Source organism: Osmerus eperlanus, chromosome 4 (assembly GCF_963692335.1).
Source record: "Osmerus eperlanus chromosome 4, fOsmEpe2.1, whole genome shotgun sequence".
Taxonomy (NCBI): Eukaryota; Metazoa; Chordata; class Actinopteri; order Osmeriformes; family Osmeridae; genus Osmerus; species Osmerus eperlanus.
This window is the reverse complement of record NC_085021.1, coordinates 19,538,633-19,562,721: the sequence shown is the minus strand read 5'-3', so window position 1 is coordinate 19,562,721 and position 24,089 is coordinate 19,538,633. Positions and strand designations below refer to the sequence as shown.

Sequence of the window (24,089 nt, the reverse complement as noted above, 5' to 3'; positions counted from 1 at the left end):
TGGCACACCTGTCTGACTGGCACACCTGTCTGACTGGCACACCTGACTGGTACACCTGTCTGACTGGCACACCTGTCTGACTGGCACACCTGTCTGGCACACCTGACGCCCGGCCAGCACACCTGCCACTGTTTTTCTACCTGCACCTCTTTAGAGACGATGCCGTTCTGTCAGGCTGGTCTGAAGTTGAGATGTGCAGCCACCCTTACCCACCCAGGCATCTTACTGTACCCAAACCTTCATCACATTCACAAGCTAACTCCCCCTCCACTCTCTCTCCCCTTCATCCCTGTCTCCACAGCAATGTGCCCCCGGCTTCTACAGGGACACCAAGGGGCTGTTCCTGGGGAAGTGTGTCCCCTGTAACTGTCACGGTCACTCTGACCAGTGTCTGGACGGCTCTGGGGTCTGTGTGGTGAGGAACAGCCTTCACCATGATTCAGAATGTTTCCTAAATTCGAAAATGGAGACCGTTTCTCACCCATGAAGGGATGTTACGGCTATGTTACATTTACATTTAGTCATTTAGCAGACGCTCTTATCCAGAGCGACATACAGTAAGTACAGGGACATTCCCCCGAGGCAAGTAGGGTGAAGTGCCTTGCCCAAGGACACAACGTCATTTGGCATGGCTGGGAATCGAACCAGCGACCTTCTGATTACTAGCCCGATTCTTTAACCGCTCAGCCACCTGACTCCCATGTTCTGGTGGATTTGATTGTTGATTGTTGCTGTGTGTGATCATGCAGAGGGTTTGTTGGTGTTGACCTACTCCTGTTGTTGTTGTCGTCGTCGCTCAGAACTGTCAGCACAACACCGCCGGGCATCACTGTGAGAAGTGTCAGGGCGGTTTCCACGGCAACAACCATTTGGACGGTGACGCTTTGTCCTGTGACAGCTGTCCCTGCCCTCTGCAGGTGGCGTCCAACAAGTTAGTCCACTCTACTCGGTTTTACTATACTCAGTTCTGCTCTAATCTACTCTCTACTCCACTTGACTCTACTTTGCACAGCTCTGCACAATTTGCCTCGACTCGACTTGACATAAACAGCTTTACAAGCCCACCTCTCTCTCTCTCCCTGTAGTTTTGCGGTGGGCTGTGTGGAGAAGCCCAACAGTATGCAGTGTCTGTGTATGCCTGGCTATGCAGGTTCCCACTGTGAGAGGTCAGTACCAGCCCACGCCACGCTCTCTCTCTCTCTCCTCCTGCACACACACTCAGGAAGCAGGAAGCAGGAGGCAGGAAGCAGGAGGCAGGAAGCATGAAGCCAGGCTCCTTGAGGCGTGCTCTTGTCTCCGACCCCCCGACCTCTCTCACCGTCTCCCTCCCCTCGCACAGGTGCGCTCCCGGTTTCTACGGCAACCCCATGGTGATCGGCAGCACCTGCCAGCCCTGCCGTTGTCACGACAACACGGACCCCAACATGCTGTTCAGCAACTGCCACCCGCTGACGGGCGAGTGCCAGGGCTGCATGCACAACGCTGCCGGGAGCCACTGCGAGATCTGCGCCCCCGGTTACTACGGCGACGCCGTCACCGCTAAGAACTGCACCAGTGAGCTACGCTTTGTAGATACACGCACACAGGCTCCAGAATAAACACACACACACACACTCTGAAATCAACACACACACACACACACACACACAGATCATTAACATGAACTTTAATCCCAGATTTATCCTAGTTTGCTCCCACCTCCACTAAGTAACATTTATCCCAATCTGAGTGAGGGATCTGAATAACAGCTTACTGTGTTGGCTGCTCATTAAGAGGGGAGAGCCAAACTTCACACTTTACTGCTCTGCTCTCCTCCAATGCTGGAGGAAGAACTAGGAATGGTCGATCATTCACAAAGAGGACTTGAGCAGAACCATCTGATCTTTCTCCCGCTGTCTGATCTACCCAGGATGCAACTGCTCGCCGTGTGGCACGGCGTCATGTGACCCTGGTACGGGGAAGTGCCGGTGTAAGCCTGGCGTGACCGGGGCCCTGTGTGATCAGTGTGTGGTAAGTACCCTCCCCACACTGGACTGCACACACACACTGCACCACATACAGGATTTGAACGACTACTACTACTGTGTGTGTGTAGTCGAATGGGATTTCAGACAGGTTTATTCACACTCGTGCATGTGTGTGCGTCTGTGTGCATGTGTGTGTGTGCGTGCATGTGTGTGTGTGCATGTGTGTGTGTGTGTGTGTGTGTGTGCGTGCATGTGTGTGTGTGTGTGTTTCCAGGATGGGATGTTTGGCTTCGACTCGTGCTCCGGGTGTCGTGCGTGCGAGTGTGAGGCGGCCGCGGCCCTGGTCCAGTCATGTGACCCCAGCAGCGGTCAGTGCACCTGCCGCCCCGGGGTCAACGGCCCCCAGTGCCGCCAGTGTGCTCCGGGGTACTGGGACTACAGCCCTGACGGCTGCAGGAGTAGGTCACACACACACACCTACACACACACACATACACACACACACAGACAGTCCTACACACACACTCACACACACCTACACACACACACAGACCTACACAGACAGACCTACACACACACTCACACAGACAGACCTACACACACACACACCTACACATATAAACAAACCACAGACAGACAGAAAGTTAGATGTGTGTGTTCTAATAAACGTGTGTGTGTGTGTGTCTCCAGAGTGTGAGTGCAAAGCGGGCAGGTGTGACCCCAGGACAGGTGAGTGTCGCTGTGCCGACGGGCTGACAGGGAGGCAGTGTGACACGTGTGCCCACCGCTACAGCATGCCCGTCCAGCACGGAGCCCAACTCACCTGCCAACGTGAGTCACCGTGGAAACACCCGTGTGATCGGGGCGTACGTCTCTGTGTGTGTGTGTGTGTGTGTGTCGTGAGACTGCTGGAGGAGCTAAGACCTGGAAAAAATGCCATGTAACACGTGTGTGTGTGTGTGTGTGTGTGTGTAGCGTGTGACAGCTGTGTGGTGGTGCTGTTGGAGGACCTGGACAGCATGAACGAGAACTTCCGCTCCGTGGCCAATCAGCTGACCAGCCTGAACGCCAGCTCCATCGCCTGGGCACAGCTTCACAACCTCAACCGCTCCATGGAGGACATCGCTGTGAGGACTCTCACACACACACACACACACACATGTACACACACACTCCCTCTCACACCCAAAAACACACACACCCACCTCCATCAAATTCCTATGAAATATCTTGCATCACTGTATGAGTTTAGTGCACAAAATTGCCTTGTGACTTAAGACTTGAAACTCCTTTTCACAGAATTCCATAGGAAACTACAACGCTACTCTGGATGTGAGCAGGGACAAAGCTGACCAGATGGAGAGCGAGGTGGCAAGCCTCAGTGATGACATCAATGAGCTGCAAATGAAGGTAGACTTGAAGCAGAGATTTAACAGAAAGGGTATATTTATATGTACCAAACAAGCAGAGATAATTTCATTTTAATTCATACTAAGGCAAGCTACGTATATTTGTGGTTGCACAAACGTAAGTTAGGCCTATAAATAAATATGCTCACACAGAAAAACGGAAAACTCGAATATTTCGACTAGGCTTGAGCCTTATCCAGGAACGTATCGCATGCATCATTAGTTGTATTTTCCAGTCGTTGGTGCAGACTGGTACAGTGACCAGCCGGTGGACGATCATGTCTTCCACCTCTTTTCTGCCCGCCAGGCGGAGGTGACCACGGCCAAGGCGGTGGCTCTTGACAACAGTACCACCAGCAGCCACCAGAGGGCGCTGGACCTGCTCGCCTACATCAACAACACGATGGCAAGCATAGAGGGTGAGCCAGGAGGAGAGAACACACAGGCTGAACACACACAGGCTGAACACAGGCTGAACACACACAGGCTGAACACACACAGGCTGAACACAGGCTGAACACACACAGGCTGAACACACACAGGCTGAACACACACAGGCTGAACACAGGCTGAACACACACAGGCTGAACACACACAGGCTGAACACAGGCTGAACACACACAGGCTGAACACACACAGGCTGAACACAGGCTGAACACACACAGGATGAACACACACAGGCTGAACACAGGCTGAACACACACAGGCTGAACACACACAGGCTGAACACACACAGGCTGAACACAGGCTGAACACACACAGGCTGAACACACACAGGCTGAACACAGGCTGAACACACACAGGCTGAACACAGGCTGAACACAGGCTGAACACACACAGGCTGAACACAGGCTGAACACACACAGGCTGAACACACACAGGCTGAACACAGGCTGAACACACACAGGCAGAACACACACAGGCTGAACACAGGCTGAACACACACAGGCTGAACACAGGCTGAACACACACAGGCTGAACACAGGCTGAACACACACAGGCTGAACACACACAGGCTGAACACAGGCTGAACACAGGCTGAACACACACAGGCTGAACACAGGCTTAACACAGGCTGAACACACACAGGCTGAACACACACAGGCTGAACACAGGCTGAACACAGGCTTAACACACACAGGCTGAACACAGGCTGAATACAGGCTTGTAGAGGAGAGTTACTCTCTCTCTAAGCTAAAGCTTTAGAGCTGGGCTAGCTGTAGGTGTGCATGTACGTGCGTACGTACGCATGTGTGTGTTTTTATGCGCGTGTGTCCTGACATCCCTGACGTCCGTCCCTTGTCCCCGTGTGGTTTGCAGACGTGACGATGCAGGCCAACCGGACGGGGGTGAACGAGACCCTGGAGGAGCAGGGTCTGGAGGAGAGGGAGGACAAGCTGAGGCAGGTTGAGGCCATGCTCCGGGAGATGAGGTTCAGGAGCTGCGTCCAGCAGAAGAACACCGCCGAGAGGGAGAAGGTGGAGGCGGACAAACGTGAGACTCACAAGGCCGACCCCCCCGAGCACTGTGTCGTTTCTGGGATTACAAAACTTTCTTTAGCTTACTCTGTCTCTCTCTATCTCTTTTTCCCCCTCCCTCCCTCTCTCTCTCTCTCTCTCTATCCATCTCTTTCTCTGTCTCCCTCTCTCTTTCTCTCCACCCCCCCCCCCCCCCCCCCCCCCCGCCAGTCATGGACAGAGTGAAGAAGGAGCTGGTTGGTCGTCAGACAGATAACAGTGCCCTGGCCCAGCAGATCCGAGACAGGCTGTCTAAGTTCCACGCTGAGCTGATGGACCTGAGAGACGCCCTGAACGAGGCGGTCAACAACACGGCCCGCGCCGCTGAGAGCAACAACATCAACGAGAAGAGGCTGGAGGAGAGCCAGGTGGGGGCACACACACACACACATACACACTCGAGCACTCATAAAAACACACAGGCACACACACACACATACACACTCGAGCACTCATAAACACACACACAGGCAAACGCATACACACACATGTTCCGCCCGGCTCATTGCGGTGTGTGTCTCCCTACAGCGAAAGGTGGAGGACCTGAAGGAGAAGATGAAGGAGGTGGAGGACCTGCTTCAGATGGCGGAGGACGACGTAGCCCAGGTCAACGACATGCTCACCATGCTGCACGACTCCAAGGAGGTACGCCCCTCCGTCCATCCGTCTGTCAGTCTGTCAGTCTGTCAGTCTGTCTGTCAGTCTGTCTGTCAGTCTGTCTGTCTGTCTGTCTGTCTGTCTGTCAGTCTGTCAGTCTGTCTGTCAGTCTGTCAGTCTGTCTGTCTGTCTGTCCGTCCGTCCGTCCGTCCGTCCACCCACCCACCCACCCACCCACCCACCCACCCACCCCTCCCTCCCCCTGTCCCCTCCAGGAGTACGAGCGCCTGGCTGCCCAGCTGGACGGGGCGCGGAGCCCCCTGGCTGAGAAGGTGCAGAGCTTCGCCCCCTCCGTCTCCAAGATCCCCCTGGTGGAGGCAGCGGAGAAACACGCCCAGCTGCTCAACACGCTGGCCATGAACCTGTCCAGGTGAGGGGGGGAGGGAGTGGAGGGGAGGGAGGAGAGGTGGAGATGCATGACTGCTTAGACAGACAGACAGGCGGTGTATGTCTGTTGACAGTTGTCTCCTCCCGTGTGTGTGTGTGTGTGTGTGTGTGTGTGTGTGCTGCAGTGTGATCTCGGCCACAGGGCAGAATGGTCTGATCCAGAGGGCGGTGAATGCCTCCAAAGCCTACAACAGCATCATAGACACCATCAGAGAGGCCGAGACGTCTGCTAACCTGGCCAACCAGGCTGCCATGGACGCCCTGAAGGTAACACACACACACACACACACACTGTATGTGTGCACACACACAGATACTACAGTGCATACAGAAACACACACACACACACACTGAAGAGGCCTGCCTGTGTGTAGAGTCTGCAGGACCAGGATCTGGACCAGGTGGCTGACGGTCTGAAGAACCACAGTCTGGAGCTGTTAGACGAGGCTCTCGCACTGCAGGAGGAGCTGACCTCAGGTACCCAGCGTGACCCTGACCCCACCCCTGACCCTGAACACACCCCTGACCCCTGACCCCACCCCTGACCCCTGAACTGACCCCTGACCCCTGACCCCACCCCTGACCCCTGAACTGACCCCACCCCTGACCCCTGAACTGACCCCTGACCCCACCCCTGACCCCTGAACACACCCCTGAGCCTGCATTTACACAGGACTTTTCATTCATTCACAAAATCCTTTCATCCAACAAGATGTGAATAGTGCATAGAGAACATATTACTGGACTGGACATGTGACTGGATTACACATCATTGTCTATGACTACTGAAGCGATCAACACTATCCACCCTGACTCATCTTAGTGTTGCACACTGTAGATCTGATTGTCCCACTTCCTGTTCCTGTGTGTCAGATCTGACTCCCCGTCTGGACAATGCCACGGTCCGTCTGGACGAGGCCATGGTCAAGCATGAGGACCTGCTGAAAGAGCTGGAGCAGGCCCAGAGCAACCTCAACTTCAGCAGGGGTGAGGGCACACAACACACACACACACACACTCTCCACAACACAAACACACACACTCCACAACTATCTCTCTCTCCTTCTCTCTCTTTCTCTATCACTTACTCTTCTTTTCTCTCTAACTCCTCCATGTTCTCCACCCCCCACCCCCCCAGAGGAGACAGGGCAAGACATCGAGGACGCCAAGCGTGCAGCAGAGGTCGCCAATGCCACGGCGACCAGCGTGGAGGAGACGCTGGGGCCAATCAGAGAGAAGCTGGAGCAGTGGCAGCAGGAATACGGAGACGCCAACACCACCAACGAGGACATCAACAAGGCCCTGCTGGAGGCCAACAAGTCTAGTAGGGTTCTCTCTCTCTCTCTCTCTCTCTCTCTCTCTCTCTCTCTCTCTGTCTCTCTCTCTCTTTGTGTGTGTGTCTCTCTCTCTCTTTGTGTGTGTGTCTCTCTCTCTCTCTCACACACACACTGATCATTGGAATGTATATGGCTTTCCTTATTTCGTTCAGTCCTTACACACACACACGGTAATCGTTCCTGTATCCATCCCTTCCTGGTGTGTGTTCAGTGGGGATGCTGGGAGAGACCATCCCTCTGCTGGTGAAGAAGCTGGACCGCCTGCAGAACCAGTCGGTCCAGATGCCCAACATCTCCGACAACATCCTGAGGATCCGCCAGCTCATCGCCCAGGCCCGCAACGCCGCCAGCAAGGTACCCCGACACCAACACCCGGACCACCCAGCCGGCACATTAGACCTCACCACCATCTCAAAGTCGATTTACATTTACATTTAGTCATTTAGCAGACGCTCTTATCCAGAGCGACTTACAGTAAGTACAGGGACATTCCCCCCGAGGCAAGTAGGGTGAAGTGCCTTGCCCAAGGACACAACGTCATTTGGCACGGCTGGGAATCGAACTGGCAACCTTCAGATTACTAGCCCGATTCCCTAACCGCTCAGCCACCTGACCACCATCCGACAAAGGGCCTGTCTCTGTAGAAGGACCTGAACCTTGACCTTATGGTCAAACATCTCTTCACCAGCCTTGATTTCCAGGCTGAAATCCCTGTGACCCTGGTAACCCAACCTTGGTCCACTGTCTCACCCCTCTCTCCCCCCCCCCCAGGTGGGTGTCTCAGTCAAGTTCAACGGGACGTCCGCTGTGCAAGTGCGGAACCCCAGTAACCTTGCCGACCTGGCTGCGTACACCTCCCTGAAGTTCCACATCACACTCCCAGAGGCCACCCGCCTCCGTCGCCAGGACAACACTCAACAAGTCGAACGCCAGTTTGTCTTCTACCTCGGCAACAAGAACGTACGTAGCCCAGACCACAGCATTAGATTAGTCTCTGGGATATGTAGTCCTATAAACCTGACTGTAATGTGTCTCTGGGATTTGTAGTCCAGCAAAGAGTTCCTAGGTATGGCTCTGGAGGGGCGGAGACTGCGCTGGTATTTCAACGTGGGCGGAGAGACGACGGACGTTTTGATGCGGGAGGATGTCAAATCAGACGGCCACTTCAACAGTGTCTTCCTGGAACGGTGCGCCAGCCTTCATCACTGTCATCATCATCATCAGCAGCAGCAGCAGCAGCAGCATTGATACTGCAGTCATAAATCCAAACGCAATCCCTCATCATATTTGTGTGGTGTGTGTGTGTGTGTGTAGGATCCTGCAGTACGGTGAGATGGCCATGTCGTCTGAGAGCGGTGAACTGAGAGTGACCAAGGTAGATGGGAAGGCACAGGGGGATAAAGGCCTGCTCAACCTGCAGACGGAGGAGACCATCTTCTACGTAGGAGGCTACCCCAGCTCCTTCACGGTGAGACTGCAGTTTGGGAAGGTGGGGGGGTGCGTGTGTGTGTGGGGGGGGTCGGTGTGCGTGTGTGGGGGGGTGTGTGTGTGTGTGGGGGGGTCTGTGTGTGTGTGTGGGGGGTCGGTGTGGGTCTGTGTGTGGGGGGGTCTGTGTGTGTGTGTGGGGGGGGTCGGTGTGCGTGTGTGGGGGGGTGTGTGTGTGGGGGGTCGGTGTGGGTCTGTGTGTGGGGGGGTCGGTGTGCGTGTGTGGGGGGTCGGTGTGGGTCTGTGTGTGGGGGGGTTTGTGTGTGTGTGGGGGGTCGGTGTGGGTCTGTGTGTGGGGGGGTTTGTGTGTGTGTGGGGGGTCGGTGTGGGTCTGTGTGTGGGGGGGTTTGCGTGTGTGTGGGGGGTCGGTGTGGGTCTGTGTGTGGGGGGGTTTGTGCGTGTGTGTGTGGGGGGGGTCGGTGTGGGTCTGTGTGTGGGGGGGTCTGTGTGTGTGTGGGGGGGGTCGGTGTGGGTCTGTGTGTGGGGGGGTTTGTGCGTGTGTGTGTGTGGGGGGGTCTTATGCTGTGTTCACAACGAATGTGAAGCAAATTTTTCTGAAGTTTAATTTTTTGTTGTTGATTTTTTATATGATTTTTTCTATTTGAATTTCTGAAACTAGATTTTTTTTTTTACATTGAAATCAATATTAAAGAGGTGAATTCAAAACCAACAAATTCGGTGGTGTTTAAATTTCAATATTAAGTATTCAATGCCTTTTAAAATTAAAAACATTATGTCACTGATTTGCTTCCATACGCGGATGAACACAAATGAACCCTAAGCGAAAATTCGCTTCATTCGCGGGGAATAATTTGCTTAGCTTTCGGTGTGAACACAGCAATACTGTGCAGATTAGAAATATTAAGACAGTAACAAAAAGATAAATTAGGGCGGATATTTAGAACGGATGAATGAGAGATGACAAATACCTCCCAATCCCCCCCCCCCGCCCCCCCCCCCCCCCCCAGCCCCCTCCCCAGCTGCAGCACCCCTACTTCCAGGGCTGCATCGAGCTGGAGTCTCTGAACGAGGAGGTCCTCAGCCTGTACAACTTTGAGAACATCTTCCAGCTCAACACCACAGAGGTGAAGCCGTGTGGCAGGTCAGAACAAACCCTCCAACACACACACACACACTGGTAGCACATATCTAACAGCTGTATAATGTCCCTGCATCTCCCCAACTACCATAACGTCTCTCTGTCTCCATAACAACCATAACGTCTCTCTGTCTCCATAACAACTATAACGTCTCTGCGTCTCCATATGGACCATAACATCTCTGCATCTGCCCCCTGGTGTCTTATAGGAGCCAGGGAAATCTGGCTCTGTCCTGGGTGAAGGACGCGTCCTACTTTGACGGTACGGGCTACGTTGAGGTCACCTACCCCACCGACCCTGCCAGGCCCACGAAATCCTTCGAAATGGAAGTCAAACTCCTGTCCCACAACGGCATCCTGATGATGTTGCACAACAACGTACGGTCTCATTCCATTTACATTTATTAATTTTATCCAAAGCGACTTCCAAGAGAGAGCTTTACAAAAGTGCATAGGTCACTGATCATAACAACGAGATAGCCCCAAACATTGCGGGCAGCCAAAACATGAACCATACATTGTGAAAAGCAAATAAGTGCCAAAGGGAAGAACCATCAGAGCATGTAGTTAAACAAGTTACAATTAAACAACATGAACCTCAAAAGGTCTAAGTGTGTGCCTGTACGAGTGTGTGTGTGTGTGTGTTTTGATTCAGCCACCCAGAAGCTGTCGTACCTGAGTGTGTGGTTGTGTGTGTCCCACAGGACCAGTACCTGTGTCTGGCTGTGCAGCAAGGCTACGCCAAGGTCTTCTACGACTTCAACAAGACCCTGCAGCAGCTGGAGCCATTCGATCCTCAGTCCTCCCTCCTCAAGATCAGCAACGCAGAGTCTCAGTCTGTAAGAGCCCAACCACACCAACACCAACAGACCTTCATTTCACACTCCCGTTTGAGCTCTTTTTAAATAACACCCCCGTCAGCTACGGAGGAGGTGTGACGCAACGCTGTTTGTTTCTCCTCCTCAGTTGCAGATCATCCTCCTCGTGGGCTCGACGAAACGCCTGGTGGTGAGGAACAGTCGCATGAAACTGTATGACCACATCTTCACCGAGGACTTGCCAGACTTTGCTGTCAACTACTACCTCGGAGGGGTGCCCAAGGACAAGATGCCCGAGAAGTGAGTGAGAGACTGGCATAGCTTTTATTGATCTTATATAGCGCTTTCTACTACTCAAAGTACTCAAGGTCGCTTTACAGAGTCCAGTATTCATTCAGACACAGTCAAACCGGTGGTGTTAAGCTACAACTGTAGCCACAGCTGCCCTGGGGCAGACTGACAGAAGGGTGGCTACCAATCAGTGCCTACGGCCCCTCCGACCACCACCATCATTCACACGATGCATGTCTTGGTGGGGGAAACCGGAGTACCCGGAGGAAACCCACACAGGCACGGGGAGAACATGTAAACTCCACACAGAATGGACCTGGAACGACCGGGGTTCAAACCAAGGACCTTCTTGCTGTGAGGCGACAGTGCTAACCACTGAGCCACCGTGCTGCCCGCAGCACCCCCTCGGCTCCACACACAGACACACGCTGAGGCAGAAACAAGCTTTCACTTCCACAGATGTTACTGTAATAGGTCATTTATTTGGCTGTTTGTGTCTGTGTGTGTGTGTCTGTGTGTGTGTGTGTGTCTCTCTCTCTCTATCTGTGTGTGTGTGTCTCTCTGTCTGTGCGTGTGTGTCTGTGTGTGTGCGTGCAGTCTGAAGGGCCTGTTCCCCAAGCAGGGCTCTCTAAAGGGCTGCTTCAGGAGAGTGAAGGCAGTGGACAACTACATCAGCCTGAACAGGATGGTCAGCTCTGGGGTCAGCCATGGATGTCCTGACGACCTGCTGGTGAGACGAGACACACACACACACACAGGGAGACACACACACACACACAGACATACACACATACATCTGCTCCATCCGTGTAGTAAAACTACTTTAACCCTGTGTGTGCCAGGTGACTCGTGAGGCCCACTTCTCAGGGCAGAGTTACCTGGACCTGGGGCCGTCCATCACCACCCTCAGGGACGACTTCTATGCCGGCTTCGGCTTCCGCACCGACCAGAAGAACGGACTCATGTTCTACCACCAGGCCCAGGTAGGGAGGAACACACACTCCAAACACAGATCACCACAGTAACATACCCACACACACACACACACACACACACCAAGGTCCCAGGCCGGCCTGGTTTTGTCTCCGGCTTTGGAACCTCTCCGCTAGCTGTCTCTCTTTAATGACAAGGGCTGAATATGCTTTTCATTCGTACCTGCTAATTCATGCCTGCTAACCTGCCCATTTCCAGCCACTAACCCAGGTGCGCTAGCTAGCTGCTTGCTAACCAGACGCGTGTCCTCTCCCTGCTCAGGATGGGCTGTGCCAGGTGTTCATGGACAAGGGGCAGGTGGTGGTACGCATGGCCAACACGCAGATCAAGAGTCAGAAGACCTACAACGACGACAACAGCCACTATGTAGCTGTGTACAACGACAACACTGGGTAGGACACACCCAACACAGATATACACCGTGCCTACATGTACGTGTTGGCCTTGGTAGCCATACCAAGGCCATGCAGGTGAAGATAGAAGCAGTTGAGCCCTTCACTACGCTGTCATAACTGGCGTGTGTTGTGCGTGCTGCCAGGACGCGTGTGTACGTGGACGACGTCCAGGAGAAGGGCGAGGAGACGTCAGTGGGCGGCGCGGGGCGAGCCACGCCAGTGGCTGGCAACGTGTACCTGGGCGGGAGCCCGGAGAACAGGGGCGTGGCCAACCTGACGGGCTGCATCAGCAACCTGTTCATCAAGGGGTGAGGAGGAGGTAGAGAGAGAGAGGAGGAGGAGGTAGAGAGGGAGAGGAGGAGGAGGTAGAGAGGGAGAGGAGGAGGAGGGAGAGAGGGAGAGGAGGAGGAGGTAGAGAGGGAGAGGAGGAGGAGGTAGAGAGGGAGAGGAGGAGGAGGTAGAGAGGGAGAGGAGGAGGAGGTAGAGAGGGAGAGGAGGAGGAGGTAGAGAGGGAGAGGAGGAGGAGGTAGAGAGGGAGAGGAGGAGGAGGGAGAGAGGGAGAGGAGGAGGAGGGAGAGAGGGAGAGGAGGAGGAGGTAGAGAGGGAGAGGAGGAGGAGGTAGAGAGGGAGAGGAGGAGGAGGTAGAGAGGGAGAGGAGGAGGAGGTAGAGAGGGAGAGGAGGAGGAGGTAGAGAGGGAGAGGAGGAGGAGGTAGAGAGGGAGGGATACTGAGAGGTTAGAAAAGGAGGGAAAAAGGGAGCAGGGAACACTGGAAGAGAACAGAAGTAGAAGCAAGCAAGATGTCCGGCCTGTGGGACCTCTGCTGATGTCTCGTGTGTGTGTGTGTGTGTGTGTGTGCTCCAGCGATAAGAAGCAGGTGATGAACCTGATCAAAGCCAAGGAGAACATCAACGTTCCTCTGAGGTGTCCTGCTGCTCAGAAACCCCAGCAGATCCTTGCCACCCCCCCACGCCAGAAGGGCCCCAAGGTACCACACACACACACACACACATGCACACATGCACACACACACATGCACACACACACACACACATACATATACACAGACACAAAACATGCACTCACACAAGTAAGTAAGTAAGTAAGTAAAGTTTATTTGTATAGCACTTCTCGCAGATAAAAATCCAAAGTGCTTCACAACAAAATGCAATATAACACTACAAATTAAGAATACAGAACACACACACTCAATTGTTTGTCCCCCATCTCCCACCATTCCTCCCTTCTCCTCCCCTCTCCTACTGTCTGTATTTGCTCTCCCCCCTCCCCCCTCCCCAGGGTAAACACAGGAAGCCTCAGGCGGGGAGCAGCAGGAGCCGCAGTACCAGACAGTCCTGCCAGGGGGAGCTGTCTGCCCAGGAGCCCGGCGCTGCTCACTTCAGCGGCTCCTCTCACAGCTACCAGCGCTACGACACCCTCCCCGCGGCCTTCAGCAAGACGTGAGCCCCCCCCCTCGCACGCGGACGCACACACTCGCACACAGACACACACACTCCCACACAGACACACACACTCCCACACAGACACACACACACTCGCACACAGACACACACACTCCTCAGAAGTGGCCGTTTCAACCTCCCGCCTCCCCCCCCCCCTCTCCCCTCCCAGGCCCCACATCTCCATGGCGATCCGTGTCAACTCGTCCGAAGGCCTGGTGTTCCACGTGTCCGGCCAGAAGAGCGGCGCCGTGATGTCCCTGGCGCTCTCCGAGGGTCACCTGGTCCTGCTGGTGGAAGGGGGCAAGAAGAAGGTCAACATCCGCAGCCGTAAGGCCTGCAACGACGGGCTCTGGCACACGGTCAGTGTGTGTGTGTGTGTGTGTGTGTGCGTGTCTTGAGTGTGTGTGTGTGTTACTCACATCCTGTTGATTCCGTGTGTCCCCCCGCAGGTGTTTGTGAAGTGGGAGGGGGAGAAAGCCAGTCTGATCCTGGACGGCATCAACGCCCAGTTTAAGAGGGTGTCCGGGGGGCAGAAGAGTCGCCTCAGAGCGCCGCTCTACGTGGGCGGCGCTCCCTCCAGCCTCGCCACGTCGCTCCAGGGGCCCTCCAGCGGCTTCTTGGGCTGCGTCAGAGACCTGACCCTGAACGAGCAGGCCGCTGGGAGCCCCCAGCACAGCCAGGGGGTGGGCCCCTGCTTCCTGAACAGCCTGGAGCCCGGCGCCTACTACCCTGGCCGGGGAGGACACCTGGCTATAGGTGGGACTGACTCTCTTCTCTTTCATTCTTTTCGTCCTCTTCTCTCAATTATTCTTCTCCTGTCTTCCTCTTTCCTCTTCTCCCATTGAGGGAGTGTTACCCAGTGCTAACCCATTTACCTGATCGCTCCCTCCTCCTGTCTGTCTGTGTGTGCAGACGAGTCTCTGGTTCTGTCTCTGGACCTGGAGGTGCAGCTGGAGGTGCGGCCGGCGTCTGTGTCCGGGCTGCTGCTGCACGCCGGGGGGAGGACAGAGCAGCACCTCAGCCTCTTCCTCCACCAGGGGGAGGTGACCGCCAGCCTCAACGCCGGGAACGGACTCTTCTCCACCTCCTTCACCCCCGAGGAGCCCCTGTGTGACGGGCGATGGCACACCATCACAGGTGAGACCCAGCGGCCTGGACACCCCGCAGGTGACAGGTGACAGAGCCGGCACAGGCTGCTCTACCTTGTCATCACCCGGCCTAGCCAATAGAAATAGGTTTAAGAAGTTCAACGAAATGGGCATCGAGTTTTATGGAACGTCGAAGTTCAGGCTACACGCGCAGTCCCGTTCCCACGGTAACACCCACAGCCCAGTTCTGACCTGCCCGGGGTTCTGTGTTCTCTTGTGTAGTTGTGAAGAAGAGGAACGTGTTGCAGCTCCACGTGGACGCGGCCAGCGAGCACAGCGTGGGGCCCAAGCAGGGGCGCTCCTCAGGGGGCACGGAGACGGTCTACCTGGGGGGGGTACCCGGTGAGACTCTCACACACACACTCACTAAATGCATTGTATTTACACGTTACAATGCTATTTTCTATAAAAAAAATTACGTTTGCCTTTTCTGAATCTTCATCTACATGAGATAGAATGTATCTGAGAGAAAAATACATATATAGGTAGAAAGTATCAGAAAAATATATAAAGTATTTGAGATGCACTGTTGATGTAACTAAAGTCTTCCTCCTCCCTTCCTCTAGATGGCGTAGTGGTGCCTGGCCTCCCAGCGTCGCTGCCCTCCTACCACGGCTGTGTCCGCAGGGCGGTTCTCAACCACCGACCAGTCATGCTCTCCAAGCCTCTGTCTGTCCACGGAGCTGTAGCAACGCAGGGCTGCCCCGCCATCTAAATCCAACACACCCAAAACCCCTACATGCCCCAACTAGCCCCCTATACCATGACCCATCCTATACCCTGACCCATCCTATACCCTGACCCATCCTATACCCTGACCCATATACCCTGACCCCATCCTATACCCTGACCCATCCTATACCCTGACCCATCCTATACCCTGACCCATATACCCTGACCCCATCCTATACCCTGACCCATCCTATACCCTGACCCATCCTATACCCTGACCCCATCCTATACCCTGACCCATCCTATACCCTGACCCATATACCCTGACCCTATCCTATACCCTGACCCCATCCTATACCCAAACTACACCTCTAAATGCCTACATCCCAATCCTTGATCCCATCTATACTCCTGTTTACCCCAATCATGTCTCTCCATACATAACACACAACCTCAGAACCCACTAGCCTCATTCTGCAGATCATCAACTCCCCTTTACGACTAACGCTATCTCTGCAACCCCTCTCTACTGTCTCACGTGTAGAGTACACACGTGAAAAGCCCAACTATAACTACCCCAACTACGAATTGTTGCCCCCCCCCCCTAGTCCAGCTGATCTTGTGTAGGACCAGACATGCATGATGATGCAGCCTGAAGCCCACACCTCATCTCCCTGGCACACACCCTGCCCTCTCTCACTGATAGAAGTATGAAATACACTCCATAACATATATGACAACATTGCTGGTGGTAGGTGACAGCATACTGTAGTTAAATTTAAATTGTATTTATTTTCTATTTTTACAAGAGGTATATTTTTTATTTTGCTGTCTGATTTCCATTAATGTTATAGAGTAGCAGACCTAGAATCAAGGAGTTTTGTCTTCTACCTTTACACAGGCTTTGCCGTATATCTTTTGATGCAGACACAGGTTCTGTGTAAGACCTAAGCATACCACCAGACACAGCACAATCCGGTTTAGCAAGGTGACACTTAGTATGCCACTGAAATCTAAATTAGGTTCAGTGTGACACAAGCAGACATTCTGTGCTGGGTACCTATGCAATAAGAACTCAAGGAAAAGTACATGCCTCCACAACACCCATTGTGTTCCAGCCCCGGTTCTGAACAGGAAGGTGTGTTGAGGAGGAAAGGCCCCACTGTCAGCCTTCTGTTCAGTCCCAGAGTAGATATCCAGATTTAGGGTCTACCTCCAGCACGTCAAATGTCCTGGAAAAACCTCTCATTTTTATAGAATCGCACATTTTATGTATTTAGTTTCATGGGAATTGTATACTTATAGAAATTTGAATGGGTTTTAAACTCAACACACACTGTCCACCTTTATATCTCACACAGAAATGATAAGCTGAACCCGCCCCCCCCCCTCTAATAGTTGTAAAATGTATTTTTAAATAAACCTTTGATACAAATGTCGTCATGGTGTTTGTTTCACTGTCAAGGAAAACATGCGGTGCTGTTCAAAACCATTTTATTGGTTGCCAAGCTTTTAAGACACCTCGCTGCAATTCGTGACGTTTTCATTGGTTACCAGGCCCTGTCCGGGCTAGCGCGACGTTAGCGTCTGTGCTAACAGAGTAAGAAGACAAGGACAAAGCAGAGAGACCAGGACATAGGTTGGACCCGTGGATAACTAATCCAGGCTCATATCCTCGTCGTCGTCCTTCTTGTCTTTGGAGCTCCCCCCGTCTTCCGGCTTGCCGTCGCTCCCCTCCATGGCTTTGGCAAACGCCTCCACGTCTGGGAACCAGAAGATGCACAGATCCAGGGTCAGATATGACAGGTAGAAGCGTGTGTGTGTGTGTGTGTTTCCTTCAGCATCCAGAGTGATTCGTCCCTCCTCACCTCCTTTATTGGCAGCGTCCACGGCCTCTGTGGGCAGGCCAAACTGGTTCATGAGAGGCCCCAGCTGTCCTGACGCCAAGGCACTGCTGAACATGCTCATCGCCTGCGGGGGGAGGGGTTGTATGAGTTAGCAGGCTGTCTACATGGGAATTTGTGTTGTTAGTCTACATACTCGTTTGACATGTGTGTATGTTTCATCAAACTTGAAATAGTTTGTGTAGTACATCCCTGTAGTTTCAGCAGGTAAGATAGGTGAGTGTGTGTCTTACTTGTTGGAACTGCGGGGAGGTGAGTGTGTTCTGGATCTCGTCGGCGCTCTGTGGCAGGGACTCCCCAGAGGGCAGGTAAGGCATCAGCCTCTGCTGGACCTCAGAGTTGGCCAGGATGGGAGCCATGATCTCTGGGGTCAGCACGCTGGCCAGGTCCACTGTGGAGGGGAGAAGGAAGACGATCACACGTCCAACTCAAACCATCCAGGCTTCATATATGCCCATAGAACTGCACCTAAACCAACCTTAAAACCCTCCAAGAAGACAAGGCCAGTCTCATTGCCCAGTTTCCTGAGCAGGCAGCTTTGAACACACATGTACACATACATACAGTACCCAGCCATGGCAGTGTGTGTGTGTTAAGGCATGTTTGCATCAGTGTTCTCCACAGAACATTCTAGACTTGAGGTTAGTTACCCCAGCATCTCCCTGTCATGTCCAGGCTCAGACAGACCCAGCCTGCTCAGTACAGTATGTGTGTGAGTGTGTGTGTGCACGCTTCTCCCTCACCTCCCTGTCCTGCACCGGCCATGGCGGGTACGTTCATGGTGGCCAGGATGCTCTGCAGGTCGCTGAGCTGGATGGGCTGGGTGGGGCTGCCCACGGCCGCGGGCACCAGGGGGGTCTGGGCGGCAGCGGGGGTGGTGGGGGTCACCGTGGGGGAGGTGGCTGAGGGGGCAGCAGGGGTCACGGGTGTGGTGGGGGCCGGGGCTGAGCTTATCCTGGTCGTCCCGGAGCCTGAGGAGGGGGTGACGGCAGCAGACTGGCTGCGGGAGCTGGATATATGGCGGAGGGAAGGGGGTATTAATGAAAGTTAGAGCTTTATTAGTTTATAAGAGGAGCCAGGGAGAGGAGTTATGTTCAGGCTTACCTGGATGAGGAGCTGCTGGTAGCTGGACCTCCACTGCCTAGAAGACTAGCCAGCCCTGGACCAGCCAAGGCCCCTAGACCACCTACACACAGACAAAGTTTGAGTTTCTTTTCATAACTAGAAAATGACTTATATACACAGCAGTGTGTCATGGCCAAGCCCAATGGCAGCTTAATCAAGATGCTCTGGGCTACTCACCAAGCCCTCCTAGTCCTGATGGTCCAATCAGCTGCATGAGCTGGTTATGACTCATGTTACCCAGGAGGCTTTGCAGGCCGCCCTCACCTAAGGAAAAGGTGGAGGGTGAGTGAAGAGCTCTGTACTTTAACTGGACACCCGTATGAGTAAGCATCGTTTAGTGAGTGTTTAGATACAGGACGTGGGCAGTGAACAGACTGTATGGATGGGTATTGAGATGCACGGCTACGAGTCTCACCTCCCAGGGCAGACAGCTCGTGGCTGCCACTGCCCCCGCTCCCCAGAGCTCCAGGCATGGGAGGGTTGTTCAGGAACTCGTTGACCTTGCGACAGTGCTCCTCATCCTTGTCCGTCTTGGGCTCCTGGTCACAGAGAAGGACGGGATGGACAGTTGGGTATTGAACAGAAGTCCTATCGGACGATGGAAACAGTCCAATGCAATCTCCATTAACCCCTTTCCCAAATGTTTGTTCCCTCTCTCCCTCCCTCCATCCCTCACCTGCATCCAGAAGAAGAGCCGTTTGGATCCTGCTTTGAACTTGAGCACAAACACCCGTCCTGTGGTGCACTGGTTGACCCTCTTGAACTCACAGTCGTCTGGGAAGATGATTAGATCCTGGAGGGTGAAACCAGAGGAAAGCTCACAGGTCAGTAAACAACACCTGCGCCCATTTCAACGTGATGCCTTACGGTCAGCCACTCACGTCGTCCACGTTTCCCGTGGTCCTGTCCTTCCAGCAGAAATGAATAAGCGAATCGTCCGTTTGCTGGATGTACACCGTCCCCTTGCGTTTGTCTGGTGTCACCGTACTACCCTTTAGGGTCATCTTACCGGCACGGAACTCTACCAGGTACTTGCTTGAGGTGCCTCGGGAGCCCGACACCAAGCTGGGAAATAAAGCGCCTGACGACATCTTTGAATCCTGTTTTTTTTCCTGTTTGGAGTAGAGCTAGAGAAACAAAACAAGGGATCGGTTGGAATGCAATTTCACATCACAAAGCTATTTAGATAGCTCTAGCTATGAATGAGCAGCCTTGTTGATATGATCATGGTCTATGTTTTTCTTCAGCGAACAATAGACGAAATGACAGTTCAGGAGCCTAGTCTCATCATCGACTGACGATGTTAGCTAGAGCTAGCTACTGTACCCCAGTCGCTGACAATGGAGAGGCTAGCTAACGTTAGCCAATGACTTCGCTAAATTCAAAACGATAAGACCACTGGCTATAGCTGTACTAGTAAACATTACGAACCTATTTTAAAACTAACAATTCTACATCCGAGAGTATGTCTACACACGTTAAACCACACAGTCTATTTCTCTTGTTATCAATTACCTGAAGTTTGGCTATAGCTAGTTGGGAATGACAAAGTTGTTTCTGGTATCAGCAATGCTGCGGTCCTTGTTAGACCTTCTTCGTGTAAGGGTTTTTGAGTCAGTTTGACTTGATTTAGGAATGTACGCCACCTATTGGAACCTAGGCTAACTGTTCATCTGACCAGTGAGGGAACGCGCACGTCGAGGCTAGTGAGCGCGACGTAGACGTGGGAGTGTTGTCTCGCGACTACGGACTGAAATTTCTACCGTTAGCTTCCTCCGGCTTTAGCTAGCTAGCAGGCTAAATCACTACGTGGTTTTGAATGAAAGTGGTCAGCTAACCCGACTCATTGATTGGGATGCAAGCAGTGTAGAAAGTCAACGTTTTATATTTCGATCTGGAAGATTAAAAAGCAGGTCATCGTGCCCAGGAAAACGGTAAGAATTGCATCCATGTAATAATACAGCTAACGTCGGCTACGGTACTTTACCACGGACTGTCCTTGGATTAGTGAGATTGCCACATTTGCTAGCTAACTAGCTTCTCTTAACTCAACCTAGTTTCCCAGCCCGGTAGCGATGGTACAGCCGCTGTAGGGCAGTAGTTGTGCTAGCTAGCTAGCCAACGTTTGCTAAACCAATATGGAGATTAATCGCTTGTCCCTTCTAGTTTCACATTCAGATTCCCCTTTTTCCAGTCTTCTTAGCTTACGTTGTTTTTTTGTTACCATGACACAAAATGTCAGAATCAGAGTTTGTCCATTTAGCAATTCCCACAGTGAGTAATTGGTCGTCATAAATAAACCAACGAGCTAGCTAGGCTATGTTAACTGTTTTGCACCTCGCAATTGCAATATCTGTCTTTCTAAAACTCTTCGCTCACACAAGGCCAACATCCAATGTAACACAACAGGTTGAATGTAGCTCTCCTTCCAATGCACTAGCTTAATTAGCTAGTGACCACCATTGGCTAGCTATCCATTGACGCGACTAGCAAGCTAAGAGGGTGACATACGATGTTCTCATCTACGGTTGCGTTACTCTTTTAACATTAGATATTTAAAGGTTAACGGCACAACGACTAAACAATGCAATGGACGTTCTCAGTTACTACGCATTTGAATTAAAATTCACAATAGTTTACTGACAGGATCCAGGGATGTCTAAATGTCGTCTCTACTAGACAGCACAAACTGAATAAGTGGATTTGAGCCCGCGTTGCCCTTTTTGTATATAAATGAGCATGTACTGTAAACGCCGCAGTCTGATATTTGGTTCTTCAATAAGAGGGTGAGAGAACCACATATTAGATGGCCTGTTTTTGTTTTAATACTGCAGATGTACTCAGGGCGTGAGCGGCCGGATATTAGCTATCTTGTTTGCTTTTTTAATCCTGCTGATGCATAGAAGTGGTGTTGAGTTATCATGGCAATGGTCCTCACCCATGCTTTCTGTTCATCTCCTGATCACTTGTGATTTAAGTTGTCCCTAAACGTGCTTCCAAAAAGTACGCTTGCTTCTGAAAGGATCAGAATGTCTATTAAGCCAGATCCATTAAGAGAGTAGCACACTGCACCATAAGCATCCCATTCAGAAAACAAGGAAGGGCTAACTATACATTAGCTGATTAATTGGATGCTTAGCTTTTACTTTATTCCAATATGCTGTAGATAGCAGTAAAGAATTAGGGGGGGAGGGGGGGGGGGGGTTGCGCTTGTGTGTGGGCTTGGTGGGTGAGATAAATGTGTTAGTGTTTGTGCGCAAGGCCACGTCTGTGGGTCTAGCAGCTGTATTTATTCAGTGGTGATAGCTGTGTGTTCATATTACCAGTCAGTCATTGTCTTCTGGGGATGCCAGGGCTGTCAAAACCTGGTTTGAGAGAGAATCCCATTCACTTTCACTCAAACATCACGGGCTACACGTTTATCAGTTGTCTATAACTCCAAATACATTTACATGTAGTCATTTTGCAGACGCTCTTATCCAGAGCGACTTACAGTAAGTACAGGGACATTCCCCCCGAGGCAAGAAGGGTGAAGTTCCTTGCCCAAGGACACAACATCATTTAGCACGGCCGGGAATCGAACCGGCAACCTTCTGATTACTAGCCCGATTCCCTAACCGCTCAACCACCTGACTCCCCAAATGTGGTTTAACCTTTATGCCGCCAGATAGAACGTATAATAAACCGTAGCCTAATCAACAAAACAATAACATTCAGACGTGTGTGTATAAACTAATGGTCTCCAGTATTCCGCCTCAGGTTTAGAGCAAGCTTAAAGAAGGATGCAGGAGAAAGTAAGCTTGTATCCATAGAGGGAGGTGGTGTGATTATCTCAGCACAGCAGACAGATGTTCATCTGCTGGAAAGCAGGGCACAGCAGGATATGTGAGTGTCTAATGTGTGAGTTCGCACACACACACACACACACACCTCAGCGCTGAAATTGAAGATGTGTGTGTCCATGTTCATGCATCCTACACACGTCATTAACACGTTTGTTCATCGTTAAGGCGTTGATGTGCAGTCTGGCACCCCTCCCCCGCTCATCTCAACCTACCGTGAGATGTGTCGCAGCCCAACTTGTTTAAAAGAAGCCGAGTCCTCATATATGTCAAGAACCCAGGGTTTGCCCCGATATTCGACTTGCGTTTAACCCATGTCAGCCCCAATGCATGTTGACAGCTGGAGGAGGGTCATTAATGTGTGGCATGACCAGGGCTTGGGGGTGGGGTCCGTGAGAGATGGAAGATATGGGGGAGGGGGGGAGGGGGCAGGTTGTTATTGTGTGTCTGTTCCAGTGGCCCTGTCCATTCTCCTGTCTGCTGCCCTGGGGTTATTGCTCTGGTGAACTTGGATGTTTGTCATTATGGTCATCTAATGTAGCAGCATGCATTTGGTTTTGTTTGTTGCCCAATGCTGTACTGCAGCCCTCCAGACAGGCTGGCCCTGCTGTACTGCAGCCTTCCAGACAGGCTGGCCCTGCTGTACTGCAGCCCTCCAGACAGGCTGGCCCTGCTGTACTGTAGCCCTCCAGACAGGCTGGCCCTGCTGTACTGTAGCCCTCCAGACAGGCTGGCCCTGCTGTACTGTAGCCCTCCAGACAGGCTGGCCCTGCTGTACTGTAGCCCTCCAGACAGGCTGGCCCTGCTGTACTGTAGCCCTCCAGACAGGCTGGCCCTGCTGTACTGCAGCCCTCCAGACAGGCTGACCCTGCTGTACTGTAGCCCTCCAGACAAGCTGGCCCTTGTTAGCACTTCTCACCTGGGCTCTTGCTTCTTCTGACACACATGCACACACACTCTGTTACACAATTAAGACTCTAATGGAATGGCAGGGTCATATTTGGATTAATGACTGCATTGGAGTCTATAAATAGGCTACATTGCTTTCCTAAATAGGAACAAATTGTCATGCAACAATAGACACACCTGAGTCTGACAAAGGCATGTTGTACACACACACACACACCTTCAGGCCTGCCTTAAATCACCATCAACTAATCTGTCCTGTGAGTGGTTGCCGAATTGAACCCTGCTCTGAATGTCTACGTGTGACTGGCCTCCGCTGTGGATTCAGATTTTGATTGGCTTATCCCACAGGGTGGGAGGGTTGTGTTGGTGAGCAGCAGTGTGATTTGTAAAGCTGGGCTGTATCAGGTGTGTTTTGCCTGGCGAGGGTCACCGTGACGATGCCAGCCATCTGGTGGAGGGTTTAGACCAGACTACGGCCCACTAATGGCAGCTGTGGCAACTGGCCTCGGTAACCAGGGATTCATGTGTGAGACCTGCTTTACTCATCCTTCTGTTTTTCTATTTTTTTCTTCTTTTTTCCCCCTGTTATTTGCTCTCTAGACATGTGAGGTTGAAGAGTATCTACCCTTAATCCCCAGTGTCGTGATGTGTGTACAGGTTTGTGTGCGCGTC

At 52.5% G+C, this 24,089-nt stretch overlaps 2 protein-coding genes across 2 annotated transcripts in view; one reads left to right on the top strand and one right to left on the bottom strand.

Moving 5' to 3' along the window:
- lama5 (laminin, alpha 5) overlaps positions 1 to 17,072 on the top strand; it is a 41,693-nt gene extending 24,621 nt beyond the window's left edge. The window contains exons 38-75 of the mRNA XM_062460542.1: positions 302 to 415; positions 801 to 931; positions 1,086 to 1,166; positions 1,340 to 1,554; positions 1,910 to 2,010; positions 2,242 to 2,425; positions 2,658 to 2,798; positions 2,943 to 3,094; positions 3,267 to 3,377; positions 3,684 to 3,795; positions 4,697 to 4,870; positions 5,065 to 5,261; positions 5,422 to 5,538; positions 5,766 to 5,920; positions 6,063 to 6,204; positions 6,312 to 6,414; positions 6,811 to 6,924; positions 7,076 to 7,261; positions 7,486 to 7,628; positions 8,046 to 8,234; positions 8,322 to 8,461; positions 8,589 to 8,742; positions 9,728 to 9,861; positions 10,068 to 10,236; positions 10,563 to 10,697; positions 10,825 to 10,976; positions 11,565 to 11,697; positions 11,810 to 11,950; positions 12,222 to 12,352; positions 12,499 to 12,663; positions 13,219 to 13,342; positions 13,654 to 13,814; positions 13,987 to 14,176; positions 14,267 to 14,573; positions 14,730 to 14,954; positions 15,188 to 15,307; positions 15,532 to 15,713; positions 15,946 to 17,072. Of these exons, the coding sequence (XP_062316526.1) occupies positions 302 to 415; positions 801 to 931; positions 1,086 to 1,166; positions 1,340 to 1,554; positions 1,910 to 2,010; positions 2,242 to 2,425; positions 2,658 to 2,798; positions 2,943 to 3,094; positions 3,267 to 3,377; positions 3,684 to 3,795; positions 4,697 to 4,870; positions 5,065 to 5,261; positions 5,422 to 5,538; positions 5,766 to 5,920; positions 6,063 to 6,204; positions 6,312 to 6,414; positions 6,811 to 6,924; positions 7,076 to 7,261; positions 7,486 to 7,628; positions 8,046 to 8,234; positions 8,322 to 8,461; positions 8,589 to 8,742; positions 9,728 to 9,861; positions 10,068 to 10,236; positions 10,563 to 10,697; positions 10,825 to 10,976; positions 11,565 to 11,697; positions 11,810 to 11,950; positions 12,222 to 12,352; positions 12,499 to 12,663; positions 13,219 to 13,342; positions 13,654 to 13,814; positions 13,987 to 14,176; positions 14,267 to 14,573; positions 14,730 to 14,954; positions 15,188 to 15,307; positions 15,532 to 15,680 (5,592 nt within the window). The 3' untranslated portion in view covers positions 15,681 to 15,713; positions 15,946 to 17,072. The remainder of the gene's footprint in view (positions 1 to 301; positions 416 to 800; positions 932 to 1,085; positions 1,167 to 1,339; positions 1,555 to 1,909; positions 2,011 to 2,241; positions 2,426 to 2,657; positions 2,799 to 2,942; positions 3,095 to 3,266; positions 3,378 to 3,683; positions 3,796 to 4,696; positions 4,871 to 5,064; positions 5,262 to 5,421; positions 5,539 to 5,765; positions 5,921 to 6,062; positions 6,205 to 6,311; positions 6,415 to 6,810; positions 6,925 to 7,075; positions 7,262 to 7,485; positions 7,629 to 8,045; positions 8,235 to 8,321; positions 8,462 to 8,588; positions 8,743 to 9,727; positions 9,862 to 10,067; positions 10,237 to 10,562; positions 10,698 to 10,824; positions 10,977 to 11,564; positions 11,698 to 11,809; positions 11,951 to 12,221; positions 12,353 to 12,498; positions 12,664 to 13,218; positions 13,343 to 13,653; positions 13,815 to 13,986; positions 14,177 to 14,266; positions 14,574 to 14,729; positions 14,955 to 15,187; positions 15,308 to 15,531; positions 15,714 to 15,945) is intronic.
- Positions 17,073 to 17,114: 42 nt separating this feature from the next.
- adrm1 (ADRM1 26S proteasome ubiquitin receptor) lies at positions 17,115 to 20,293 on the bottom strand. The gene is made up of 10 exons (XM_062460007.1): positions 20,182 to 20,293; positions 19,548 to 19,793; positions 19,343 to 19,459; positions 19,082 to 19,205; positions 18,844 to 18,930; positions 18,646 to 18,727; positions 18,285 to 18,550; positions 17,775 to 17,932; positions 17,506 to 17,608; positions 17,115 to 17,400 (listed from the first exon to the last, which is right to left on the bottom strand). Exons 2-10 carry the CDS (start codon positions 19,755 to 19,757, stop codon positions 17,294 to 17,296), a joined length of 1,254 nt encoding a protein of 417 aa, XP_062315991.1. The 5' UTR covers positions 19,758 to 19,793; positions 20,182 to 20,293; the 3' UTR covers positions 17,115 to 17,293.
- Between the last annotated feature and the right edge of the window lie 3,796 nt (positions 20,294 to 24,089).

What these genes read in the sequence shown, in the direction of transcription:
- adrm1 (XM_062460007.1), bottom strand. Translation starts at nt 19,757, where the DNA reads ATGTCGTCAGGCGCTTTATTTCCCAGCTTGGTGTCGGGCTCCCGAGGC. An exon ending in CGAGCTGTCTGCCCTGGGAG is followed by an intron (nt 18,931 to 19,081) that starts GTGAGACTCGTA and finishes CCTTTTCCTTAG; the next exon opens with GTGAGGGCGGCCTGCAAAGC. An exon ending in ACCAGCAGCTCCTCATCCAG is followed by an intron (nt 18,551 to 18,645) that starts GTAAGCCTGAAC and finishes CCATATATCCAG; the next exon opens with CTCCCGCAGCCAGTCTGCTG.